At 42.5% G+C, this 12,886-nt stretch overlaps 2 protein-coding genes and 1 long non-coding RNA gene across 3 annotated transcripts; 2 read left to right on the forward strand and 1 right to left on the reverse strand.

Moving 5' to 3' along the window:
* Positions 1-259: 259 nt before the first annotated feature.
* Positions 260-5,465, reverse strand: LOC131728519 (transcriptional activator protein Pur-beta). The gene has a single exon (XM_059019518.1). The coding sequence runs from the start codon at positions 5,299-5,301 to the stop codon at positions 4,369-4,371; it is 933 nt and encodes a 310-aa protein (XP_058875501.1). The 5' UTR covers positions 5,302-5,465; the 3' UTR covers positions 260-4,368.
* Positions 5,466-6,205: 740 nt separating this feature from the next.
* On the forward strand, positions 6,206-11,823 carry LOC117969810 (histone H2A.V). The gene is made up of 5 exons (XM_059019519.1): positions 6,206-6,409; positions 8,485-8,562; positions 10,090-10,203; positions 11,264-11,393; positions 11,657-11,823. The coding sequence occupies exons 1-5, from the start codon at positions 6,407-6,409 to the stop codon at positions 11,716-11,718; spliced, it is 387 nt and encodes a 128-aa protein (XP_058875502.1). The 5' UTR covers positions 6,206-6,406; the 3' UTR covers positions 11,719-11,823.
* LOC131728520 (uncharacterized) lies at positions 6,423-7,050 on the forward strand. Its single transcript, XR_009322705.1, has 2 exons — positions 6,423-6,817; positions 6,910-7,050. It is a non-coding gene; the product is annotated as an uncharacterized LOC131728520 (long non-coding RNA).
* Positions 11,824-12,886: the final 1,063 nt, after the last annotated feature.

Consider the following 12,886-nt stretch of genomic DNA (forward strand, 5'->3'; position numbering starts at 1 on the left):
GCCCCGCCACACACACGCGCATGCACACACAGTGCCCCCCCCCCACACACACAGTGCCCCGCCACACACACGCGCACGCACACACAGTGCCCCCACACACACACCCATACCCACCCACACACACGCACAGTGGCCCCCCACACACACACCCACACCCACCCACACACACAGTGCCCCCCCCCACACACACAGACACACACGCACACAGTGCCCCCCCCCCCCCACAAACACACGAAATGAATTGCTGAAGCCCAATTCCTGTCCTTTAAATTGCACTAATGTGCTTTTATTATCAATACACAACTTCATCATGGAAAGAAGACTCGTTTAGCGGGATGGGGGGAGGGGGGGGGGTGGGTACACGGGTCAAAAAGAAAGACTCATTTGGACATCCCTCCCCCGCTCCTGTTAGCTACTCAAAATCTTTAGTTCCCCCTGGGGGCTGACCATCGTAAAAGCAACGCTGTCGTTTACACCACGTGGTTCTCAACCCAGAGCTTCGCTTGCCCCTGATAGTCATCGCTTCGGTTTCAAACACAAACTTGTCGTTTTTTTTGTTTTGTTTTTCAAACCCACAGAGCCACTGTTGCAAATGTATGACGCTGGCAATTTGGCTGCAGTACTGAAACAGGCCCAGATTTTGCTACCCTGGCTAAAGAAAAACGGGTTTGATGATAGCAGGAGGTTCAAATCCCGGCTCAGCCACTGACTCCCTCTGTGTGTGTGTGACCCTGAGCAAGCCACTGAACCTCCTTGTGCTCCGTCCTTCGGATGAGACGTAAAACAAACGAGGTCCTATTGGAAGTGACTCTGCAGCAGCAGCAGCAGCAGTTGTTGATGAAGCAGAGTTCACACCCCTAGTCTCTCTAAGTCGCTTTGGATAAAAGCGTCTGCTAAATGACTCATGAATAATAATTAATAATACACAGCCCGCATTTCCAAAGCCTTTACTTCAGCCGTTAATTAACTCCTATTTTTTGAAAGTCTGGGTTAATTTTACAGAACTGGAACGAAGCGATGGATTTTTAAGTTACTTATAAAAACGTTACAGCCAGCTTGAAATCTACAACAGCTTTCCAGAGCTGAAAAAAGAAAGATAATTAAGCAAATTATCAGCTCAATGAAGGGTCTAGTTAAGTAACTCAGAGCTCAGTTGGCTCACCAGCAGACACAAATGCTCTTTGCATTTTGAAACTCATACAAACTTTTTTCATTTTGACTTAAAAAAAAAAAAAAAAATTAAAATTAGTTAATGAAAGACTTGCTTTGAAAGTATGTCTGGGCCACGCTGCTTCAGGGATGGGAATCAGACTCCTATTGCACAGCAGTGTCACCCAGTCCAGGTTTTACTAGCAGCTTGATCAGCCCCAGTGTGTCTAGCTAACAAGCTCAGGTGTGTCTTATTATTAAACTCGCAGTAAAACCAGGACTGGATCACACTGCTGTGCAATGGGAGTCTTATTTCCAACCCTGCAGCTTAAAACTAATATTTTGAAAAGCTTGCTGGTCTAAATCCGGGACGATTTCTTTGTTTTCGCTTATTTATTTAAATTTGAAAAGGGGAAGGCATAAGCCTGATTCGAGAACCGCTTCACAACCAGAAGAGAGAGGAGTGGAAGAGAGGGTGAAGACTCTCCCCTGACGAGAGAGACCTAACTCATATATTACTGACAGGGACAGGCGATGGAAAACAGCCCATCGAGACACATTAAAAACACCACAGCGATACAGCAGCACAGCCGGCCTCGGTTTTATTACTGCGTCGGGGTTTGTAACCCCGGGCTCTGAGCGCAGGGGTGGCTTTGAAACTGCCGCCCCAATGTCTGCCATTTCGGCTCAAAGCGTGTATGTGAAGAACGCAGAGCGCCGCCCACGCCGGAGCCAACATGCCGGTAAAACCTCACTTTTTAAGCCTCGGTTTCTAGATTTTGTTTAGAGGTTTTTTTTAAAGGAACTTAATACATTGATTAATAAAAACAACAATAAGAATGCTATAATATAATACTTCTACAGCAGGAAACACACGACTGAAGAAACAGCTGCCTTATTACGAAATACAGTACAAGAATTAGGATGCATCATCATCTTCATAATAATAATAATAATAATAATAATAATATTGTTCTCATAGGACGTAGCAAATTCTTTGCCGAGGAACAGAGAATTAAAATAACGACAGTGATAAAAGACGAATGCCTTTGTTGGTATTTAGCTCAAAAAAAATGCCCGGTCTAACCGACACAAACCCTTAAATTTTGCATTTGGAAACATCAAAGAAAAAGAAAACACACACACCTACACAACTGAAAATGCAGGTGTTGAAAATATTGTTTCTGGGAGACTGTTTTTTTACACAAAAAAACAAACAAAAAACACTGATGGATGTGGGTTCATTAAAGCTAATCATACAGAGCTCAGAAAATTCAATAAATTAACGACTCTAACAGTTATATGCAATGCACCATTATTGTTATTATTATTATTATTATTATTAAAACACTTAAAGATTAACTTAACTTGTAATAACGAACAGTTTGCGACTCCGTTCAAACTTCAAGTCCAGAACATTTATTTAAATCATGTATATTTTGATGAAAAACAGGGAGGAGGAGGGGAGGGGTTGAGAGTGTAATAGCACTGGTGAGAATCAGACTCCTGTTCCACAGCAGGGGCACTCAGTCCAGGTTTTACTAGCAGCTTGATCAGCCCCAGTGTGTCTAGGTAACAAGCTCAGGTGTGTCTGATTATTAAACTCCCAGTGAAACCAGGAGTGGATCACACTGCTGTGGAACGGGAGTCTGATTCCCATCCAGGAATAGCTAACAAATATACAAGATGTCACGATTTTCATTTAAATATAGGGGTTTTTTTTGTAGTGTCATTTTTTCAAATTTCTTTTTTTCCCAGAATCCGAAACTGTTTTTGTTGCATACTTCCTGCTTTTCATTTTGGTGAAAAAAAATATATATATTTTTTTGTATTCACGTAAGCATTTGAGGAGCTGCAGTCGATCCTGTACGTGTGTGTGTTTTTTTTGTTTTTCTTGAATGTTCTTCAGGAGAGAAGTCGCAGAACCGTCCAGGCATGCATCCATGTGCGCATGTCTGTCCGGCGGCAGCTACTGATGACGTCATCTCCGTTGTTTTTTTTTTGTAACAAAACTCTCCATTCTGGGTTTTAAATCCAATGATTTTGTCCTCAAAACGTTTGGAGTAAAAAAAAAAAAAAAAAAAAAGGTTGAGCCTGGGGCACTTCACAGCTGCGAAAAGTCAATTTTTAACTCCCTTTAGTAATTCAGTTAAACGTTTTGCAGTTTAAGACTATTTGTTACTTATATATCTATTCATTTCAATGATAAATCGTAATGTCCCAATTATTGTAACATCATCGCACACGGTGCAGCTGTAGATATTAAAACGTTTCAGACACGGTTCATTTGAATCGCCCCCAGCGTGCATCCCTCCCCCGGACCACGCTGTCTCTACAGTCGGGTATTGTTAGCGGTCCGAGTGCACACGTGGGTTCCCCTCTTTATTATTAACATTTCCTTCAAAGGAAAGCTGGGGATCGTGTAACAAAACCCTGTGGGGCTTCCGACACGGAAAGACAAACGTGTGTAAAAACGATTTTAAAAAACACACACGTGATGCTGGTTTTGTTTATCCGCAAGATGCATTTAAAATCACAACATGTATATCCGAGTTTAAAAACCCCAGGCTGTATATAGTACTCGGGTGGGGTGCGTGGGTATTTTTTTTTGTCTTCTCGTTTATTTTAAATCAATTAATAAACTTTTTTTCTTTTTTTTTTTAAAAAGGATTTAAAAACCCACCGCATCGTTAAACTTCACACAGGTTACAAAAAACAAATGCTGGTTTGCCAGAGGAAAAAAAATGGTTATTGTGACAAAATAAAATGCGATTATATTCAAAACAAAATATATATATCTACTTTTTTTTCAGAATCGGAACATCCAATAATAATAATAATAATAATCTTTACCACCTACAAAAAAACGCAGCCCATTTAATAGACTTTTTAGTATTATTATTATATAATTCTTTGCAACCACAAAATATTTTTTGTTGTTTATATCAGTTGTCAACTGCATTCACTCCTCGATAAGATTTTTTTTTTTCTTTTTTAAATGTTTGATTCGTCATGCACCTATTTACTATTTTTATTTTTAAACTGCCCCCCCCCCCTTGTTTTTTTGCGTCTTAAATTAAAATTTCTCTCTCGTTGATGCCGTTCGTCAGCTCGGAGTTATAATCTTGAAGGGAGTTTTAATAAAGTCTATTGGGAGGGGAAGGGGTGGGGGTTGTTTCTCGTATATAGCCGGGGTTTAGCAGCTGAGCCAAGGCAGAGTCAATCGTCCTCAACGTCGTCTCCCTCCGATTCCTCCCCGCCTCGCCTCTCGTACGTTTTATCCCGCTGCCTCTCTTGAATATCCTTCATCTCCTCGGCATAGCGGCTGAAGGCTCCCCCGAACTTGCCCCACGCTTTGAAGGGGATGGTGATTGAATTTCTGTAGCTGGGTTTCACCTCGCTGACTCGCAGGAACACCCCGTACTTGTTGGAGCCCACGTCGAAGAAGAAGCGCTTGGAATCCACCATGATGGAAGTGCCCTCCGGCAGCTCGCTGTAACCGCCGGCCCCCCCTCCTCCCCCGCCGGCCAGCTCCTCGTCGTCCCCTCCGTAATCGTCGATGAGTTTAGCCAGAGCGTCCCGAAACTCGATCAGCCCTTGCGCGGGGAGGGCGATGGTCTGCCCGGATTGTACACCTCCGCCCGGCCCTCCTCCTCCCCCGCCCAGTCCAAACCCCGGGCCGCGGTTGACAGTCTGCCGGATCCGGAGGAACCTCCCGCGTTGGTTCTCCTTGAGGTCCAGGTAGTATTTGCGGTTCTCCCGGACCAAGAACTCGCTTTTCAAGGCCCGCCGAGGCCCGCCGTCCTCCCCCCCGGAGCTCTGAGCGATCTGCTCCGGGCTGCTGGGTCCGAGCTGGGCGTAGTGCTCGATAAAATCGCCGAGGTAGTCGCGGAACTCCGCCGCCACGGACATGGAGAGGGTCAGGCGGCTCTTGGAGCCCCCGGCGCCGACCTCGGCGATTTTGATGAACCTGCCCTTCGCGTTCTGCTTCACGTCCAGGTAGAAGCGCTTGTTTTGGATGTCGAGCCGCTTGGAAGCCAGCTCCTGTGTCTCCTGCTCCCGCTGGAAGTGCTGGAACCCGGTCCCGCTTCCAGCTCCCCCTCCGCCGCCGCTACTCCCGCCGCGCTCGCTCCCACTGTCACCATCCGCCATCTTCAACCAGCAGGCCAGCTTCTTCCCCTCCTGCGCTTCTCTCCCCACGACACGCGCACAAGCCCCGCCCGACGCGGCTCACCTGACGCTTATAATTGGCTTTCCTTCCTTGCCAATCATTGACGTGTCACACAAAGTCGTGTTACCACTGGCTCCCCTCGCCGCCCGTCAAATCCCTTTTCAACCGCCACCGTTTTGCTCTGAGGCGTAACCACTGACGTCACCAGCCCCTCTCTTTGCTCTCATTGGTCAACGTTTTTTGTTTTTTTTAATATAAACAGCACCGCCCCTCACAACCCAAAGCCCACCTCTCATTGGTCAGGGTTTACTGTCAATAATCATCGACCTTACGCCGAATGGCCCCCGTTATTGTTTTTATTCGCTTCTCAATCAAGACTTAACTCTTGGTCGTTTTTATTATCTGCCTGCCCTGTTGCCAAGGTTCAGGAGTAGACGATTTTTTAGGAAACTGGCGCCATTTTGGCTCAGACACAATCTGCTCTGTTTGTTAATCTTCGTAATAAGAGGAGCCAAGATGGCGAGCAGAGGGGAGGCAGTTTCATAGCCACAGCAATACCAGAATATTATCTTGACTCCGCCGCCTTTCGTCATAGTTTCGCCATATTTAACCATCCGTGTTAATTTTAAAGCAGCCGATGTATTTGCTTCGCTCTCCTGTTAATATATTTTTTTTTCAGTTTGACGGTTTTATTTAGTGGCTTTGTTTTATTGGCGGAATGAGGCGTCACGAATCCTCGATCTGCAACACGATAGGTTGATATCGCTGTCAATCTCCCCCCCCGCCCCGCCCTCTCCGAAGAAGGGCCCGTGAGCAAAAAAAAAAAAAAAAAAAACCGTTGAAGGCTGATCTCGTGGTGGGGGAAGGGCGCCAATGTAGAAGCAGAGGCGGCATTGGCTGCGGGAATAATTTAAACCAGTGAAACGGGCTCCGATTGGCTGGCCGCATCGCTCGCGAGGGGTCCCCGCGCACTAGCCTCGCGGTTGGGTTTATTGTTTCTCTCCGTCTCGAGCGGAAAAAATCGTCTCCGTCCTCTCGACTTCTGACAGGAATTTCAATTAAAAAAAACTATAAGCAGCGGAAAAAATGGTAATTAGACAAATTAATTATTCTCTGTGGGTATTAAGAATAGTGTGTGTGTTTTTAATTTTATTTGTTGGGAGTGTATACGGAAGCTGTAGTGTGTGTGTTTTTTTAAATTTTATTTTACTGTTTTGTTATGAGAGCTACGCTGACCATAATCTTATTTTGTTTTTCTACGGGGGACAAATGTGATACCGCCGGAGATAAGGCATTTGCCTCTGGCACATTTAAACTTCAAAGATATGCGTTTACGTTTGATTTAATACGACATTCACATAATAAGCTATTTTTTGTTCATGTATTTTTTTTTCATTTTGAGTTATACGTGAACATATTTGTGGTAGCGAGATAGATATTCGTTTCCTTATATTGCTTCTGTTATCGCTTGCTGTATGTTGTGCGCTAATTTAAACGGTAATGCTTGCAAAGTTGGCTACTTTTTTAGTTTTTTTTAAATGTTGCTTGGATAATTCTTATTTAGCGTGTTTTTTTTTTTTTTTTTTTAGCGTCTCAACATACGGTGACTCGGGTTGGCGGGAAAATAAATCTTATGATTTGTGTGCGTTTTATCAAACGGCTTGGTCTTTAAAGATTAATGGTTAGTTGGAATGTGATTTAAATATTAAACATCCATTTAAAAAAAAAAAGCTATCGCTTCTGGAAGTAAGTGTAAAACAACTGTCGTCTCATTCGGCGCTAAACAGAAATGGAAGTTACTGTAAAACAATTTTTAAATATATTCTCGACATCTGGCAGTATCGTTGCTTAAGGCTTTTTATCTAGAACAATTTCTGCCTTGCTTTTTGTTTCGAGGTACTTCTAACCTATTTAAAACGGCGTACCTTTTTCTCTGTAGTACCGTAGAGTTAGCGTGCTCTTACTGTCATAGATGGACGGGGCTATAGTAGTAGTACAGTAGTATATGAATCTGCATATTTCGGGTAATAGATTTTTTTAATGACGGTTTACCAATATGCAAAATATTTAAAATATGCAATACGCTTTCCAGCGCGATGTTGCATTTAATGCATGAATAATTATGACTGTGCAAATATATTAAAAAAAAACGCTGTTCGCGTGTTTTGTTGGTGACTAAAAATTGTCTCCGGGGGGGAATTTGTGTTGAGTTACAGTAATGATTATACTTTTTTTTTTTTTTTTTTCTTGAATTAAGACTTGATACTCTCTGCCCACAGGGGGTTCAAGTTGTGTTCCGTTTTAGGAGTGCAGACGATGCAGGATATACTGTACGGTAGTAAAGTATACGGTTATAGAGGGGCCGGGCAAGCCTGCTTGGGGAGCGCTGTTATTTCCACAGCATCGGATTTCACACTTTGAAAGGGGGCATGTTGACATCTGGGCTAGATCGCTCCGAAATATGAATGCAACCAAATTCACGATTGAGACCGCAATTAAGTCATGTGTTTGTTTTTTAGTTGGTTTGGCCCATTCAGTGCCATTGGCCTACTTTGAGGACAGACTACTTCTGTAACTTTTTTTGAGAGCATTTAACTGCCATCATCGACCTGTTATTTTAATTTTCTCCTTTTAACTATATTGTTATGATAGGTTTAATTTTGTTAATCGCAAAACGTGTCATAACGTATCAAATATACAGTTTGTGTTATTGTTATTTTTAAAAGCATTTATATAATACTTGGTGGGTTAAGAAAACTGCATGCAAGGAAAGTGAACTGTTAATTTCAGTCTATTTACGCTTGCCAGTAAATGTGTAACTGCATTATATAGTGATGTAATTATTAAAGTGCCTTCACTTTTGTATGCCGTTATAACGCCTTTAAAATCTCTGTTTCTCACTCTTTCTTTCTCTTTCTCTCTCATTCTCATTCTATCTCTTTCTCATTCTCTCTCTCTCTCTCTCTCTCTCTGTCTCTCTCTCTCATTCATATATAAAAAAACTGCAACTAAAATATCTGGGGGCAGTTAAAACTTGTAAAGGGGATGTTGAAACCTTCACTATAGGCAGCACATGCAGGCAGGCTGCCCAGGAGAAGTCCTCCTAGTTTGTGCTCCAGGTGTAATCGGTCTTTGTGACATGCTTCTGTTTTTATCCTCCCCAGGCAGGAGGCAAAGCTGGAAAGGACAGTGGCAAAGCCAAGGCGAAAGCAGTCTCTCGCTCCCAGAGAGCTGGCTTGCAGGTAATGAAGCCAAGAAGTGATACAACTATATCATACTTTTTTTGGGGGGGGGTGTTATATGTCCCTATTCTGTTTTAATTGGATAAAAATCCTATTGCAGTGCACACACAAACCTGTTGCCCCGTCAAGTGACCTGAGAGATAGAAGCACTTCTCAGTGCAGTGGGATGTTTATGTATTTTCGGTGATTTGCACTCATTTTATATAACCCTGATTTTACTTTTGCCTTTGGATGCTCAGTACTATTCCATGGGGTGCTGGTGAGGCGGGTTGGATTGATTTGAAACGCATGCAACGTGGTGCCTAACAGCGATTCACTGTTTTATTAATGAAGTGCAACTACCAAAGGGGGAGTCGGCTACACAAGCTTACAACTATGAAATAAAGATCCTGTTTCTGAGTCCAGGATAGACAGGTTCAGCCGGTGTGTGGGGTTTTAGCTGTTTGATATTAACATCATGTAATCAAACTACACAATAATATCGCAAAAAGTCTACTGGGTGCCATAATAGTAGTACATTAGTGTTTCATGTTAGATTTTGAAGTGTCACTTTTTTTTTTTTAATTTGTCAGTTTAAGTGTATATGAGGGGAGACTCCAAAGCGGTGTGTAATTCAACATTTTAACGTAACATTATTCAGCAGCTTTCATTCGACTTTATGAAGCACAATTAGTTCATTCTAGAGGGTGATGCAAGACTTCTGGCCAGAGCTGTCTGTATGAATTGAACCTTGTGATCTAGGAGTGCCTGAGAATCCAGCTCCAAGTTTAATAAGCAACAGAAGGCTTTGTTCTTTTTTTTTTTTTGCTCAACTTAAATAATGTTTAGTGTTATTGTAATGCATGATAAATAGATACAGAGCGTGATCCAGATGAAACTTGTGTGGAGGGTCATGCGGACCAGCAGAGTAGTGTTGAATAGTGGGGAGGCCTCGGGTCTGAACACTGAGCTCAGTGAAATTGCATCTAAACTAAATCTGTTTAAACTGTATTGGTGGGGTCTTTTCATGCATGGCAACTTCATATGGGGATGGATTTAAAAAATAAAAAATAAAAACTCTCCTCTTTATATGGGTTCATGTGGGAGACTAGCAAACAAATGCATGATGGCCTCATAGGAGCCGGATGCCATTCCCCACACATATAAAACAATGGAAATACATTTTTGAAACTGACTGTTCAATGAAAAACATTTATGTATCCAAAACTTTTCTTTTTTTCTTTCCCCTGCATTTCCAATACTTCCTGCACGTCAATGTTCTAGCTCAGGGGTAGGCAACCCTGGTCCTGGAGCGCCACAGACACTTCTGTTTTTGTTTTACCCAAAGCCCTAATTGATTCAATCATTGGCTTAATTGGTCAGAATTACCGTGTGTTCCAGGTATTTAGCAATTGATGATTTAAGAGATACCTACAGAACCTGCAGGATTGTGGCACTGCAGGACCAGGGTTGCTTACCCCTGTTATAACTGGCACTGCCCGGTTCTGCATGTCTGGTGACAGTGTCGTGGTGTCTCTTCCCTTTCAGTTCCCAGTGGGTCGAATCCACAGGCACTTGAAGACTCGCACTACAAGCCACGGGCGCGTGGGAGCGACCGCTGCCGTGTACAGCGCTGCCATTCTGGAGTACCTGACTGCGGAGGTGAGCTTGGGGCTCTGTTACACACGCTGCTGCTGGAGGGGACCGGGCGGGCCAGACCGGGGTCCGTTATGGGGGTGTACTTACTGTAAACTACACTGTGTTTAAATATGAAGCTTGCATTGTAACCCTGTGATGCCCTGGAACACCTGTGACTAAGGACCTCAGAACACAGCTCTGTGCTAAATCTACACCTTCGTTACAGTTGACCCACGGTGTCTTAACTGGAAATTAAAAATAAAATCAATTCACAGGATTACTTTTTAAACCCTTATCATAGGAGATTCATTTAACAACTTTTTAAAAAGAGAGCTCAGTTATAAAAGTTAGGTGCCAAGTGTGGGTGTTCAGCAGTTGTCCCTTGTGTTGTGATGTCAGCGTGAGTTTAAGTGTTGTTGGCGCACACTGTACTTTTTTTATTAGTGGTGCCTCAGTGGTGTTCTGGGGGTGTTCAATGGATTACATTGATCTTGGGCTGCCCAATGCAGTTCATCCTAGACTTGTGCTCATAGGGCTGTGTAGGGTTAATAACCTGTGTAACAGTGTGTTAACCCTCAGAGTGCTGTTGCTCTTTCTGTCAATTACAGCCACTGCATGTAAACATTATCTATATGAACGACAGGACGTGATAGCGTGTGTGTGTGTGTATGTGTGTGTGTGTCTATATATATAATATATATATATATATATATTATATATATATTATATATATATATATATATAATACTTAGGACAGGCTACTTCGAAATTTTTTGGAGTATTTAACTGGTATCATCCACCTTTTTTTTAAATGTCTCCACAGCTTGTGTTCTCTTTTTATTTTTTGTTTTTTTAAGTTTTATTTGGTACTTTAGGGGTTCATTTCCAGCTGTGTCCTCAGGTCCTGGTTTCTTAGTCCATGTTTAGGATTGGCTGTCAACTCCTTTTTAAGATTTTAAAGACTTCATTCCTGACTCTGCTCCTGTCCCGTGTGTTTGTGTTCTCTCTTCAATGCTTGCCGGTGCCGCCTCGTCGTGGGGATTGATCAGTGATTATTGATCGGTGATTATTGATTGGTTCGCAGGTGTTGGAGTTGGCAGGGAACGCCTCCAAAGATCTGAAGGTGAAGCGCATCACTCCTCGTCACTTGCAGCTCGCCATCCGCGGGGACGAGGAGTTGGACTCGCTCATCAAGGCTACCATTGCTGGAGGGGGTAAGCGTCGAATTCGTTTTGATGGTGGTCTAGCGGTTAAAGCAAGGGGCTTGCTACCAGGAGGTGCCGGGTTCAAATCCCAACTCGGCCACTGACTCCCTGTGTGTGACCCTGAGCAAGTCACTGAACCTCCTTGTGCTCCGTCCTTCGGATGAGACGTAAAACAAACGAGCTCCTGTTGGAGGTGACTCTGCAGTAGTTGAACTTTGGATAAAAGCGTTGTCTAATAATAATAATAATAATAATAATGTGTTATGTTGCAGGTGTGATCCCGCACATCCACAAGTCTCTAATTGGGAAGAAGGGGCAGCAGAAGACTGCATAGAGGATCTGCTTCCTGTCCTGTGTGGTCCTTCCTGTCAGCGTGCTGGAGCTGGGACAGAAGAAGTAGAGTAGGGATACCTGTTTTTTTTTTTTGTTTTTTTTTTTTTTTAAAAGCGGTTTTAAAAAAAAAAAGACAAAAAAAAGAAAAGGAGTTTTTAGGTTTGCGTTGTAATAAAAGTTAAAAAAAAAATAATTTGTATGTTACTTTTTAGATTTTAAGTTTGACAACAAAAACAGAAAATGGGTGCGGGAAGGGGAATGTAAATTTGTCGGTTAATTTGTGTGGCAGCAATTGTGTGTGTTGATTGGCTGGGGTTTCAACAGTGTTTTATACAAAAAAAAATGGAATTGTTAAACCATTTTTTACAAAAAAAAAAAAAGTCTTGTGTCCTTTATTTTGAAGCTTCTTGCTTTTCTCTTGGTGTCTTGCTATCTTCTACTGTCTGTGTGTCGTTTGCAGCGGAGTTTCTTCCAAAGACCACATTCTGACGAGCCCTGCAGCTGTTTTAAAATATTCAATCCCCTTGAAATTGGGACTGGCTGTGACACAGAGGCAGTGTGTGGGAGGAGCTGGTCCTGCTTTTAAATGTGCGGTGTGATGCAATAGGCTGCTTCTCTCTCTCTCTCTCTCTCTCGGAAACACAGTGAAGCCCGATTCCGCACAACATTAGAAATCGCCACATAAACGGCTGGTTTGGGAATTTTTACAGACATTGGTGCAATTTAGTCCCGTACAAACTTTTTTTTTACTTGTTCTCTCTTAAAGTTGCAGATTTCAAGTTGGATGTAACATTTAATAAGTAATTTGAGCTCTGCACGTTTTATTAGGAGCTGAGAATAATTAAAAATATCTAATTAAGCAAATTATTAGTTTAATTGAGGGTCTGGTTAAGTAATTGAGAGTAAAAATGGTCCATGCGTAAGGAAGCATGGCTTTAGTTTTCTAGTTTTAGTTTAGCAATGCGCTTCACTGCTGAAACGGCGTATTTTACGATTTTATATGAAGAATACTTTTCTCAAATAATATTAACATGAGGGCAAATGTTCATTACTAAAGGATTCCCACGTGTATCAAGAAATCACACTCGTTTTAAAGTAGGATCAGTGCATATTTGTGGTTAAAAATGTAGTTGAATTCTGTCCAGGATTAGTCTTCGTTTTAAATAGGG

This window comes from Acipenser ruthenus, unplaced genomic scaffold (assembly GCF_902713425.1).
Source record: "Acipenser ruthenus unplaced genomic scaffold, fAciRut3.2 maternal haplotype, whole genome shotgun sequence".
In the NCBI taxonomy this organism is placed as follows: Eukaryota; Metazoa; Chordata; class Actinopteri; order Acipenseriformes; family Acipenseridae; genus Acipenser; species Acipenser ruthenus.

Bases quoted from the DNA above. Each gene is read 5' to 3' on its own strand.
- LOC131728519 (XM_059019518.1), bottom strand. From the start codon at position 5,301: ATGGCGGATGGTGACAGTGGGAGCGAGCGCGGCGGGAGTAGCGGCGGC.
- LOC117969810 (XM_059019519.1), top strand. The intron at 8,563-10,089 runs GTAATGAAGCCA...CTTCCCTTTCAG, and splicing joins CCCAGAGAGCTGGCTTGCAG to TTCCCAGTGGGTCGAATCCA. The intron at 10,204-11,263 runs GTGAGCTTGGGG...ATTGGTTCGCAG, and splicing joins TGGAGTACCTGACTGCGGAG to GTGTTGGAGTTGGCAGGGAA.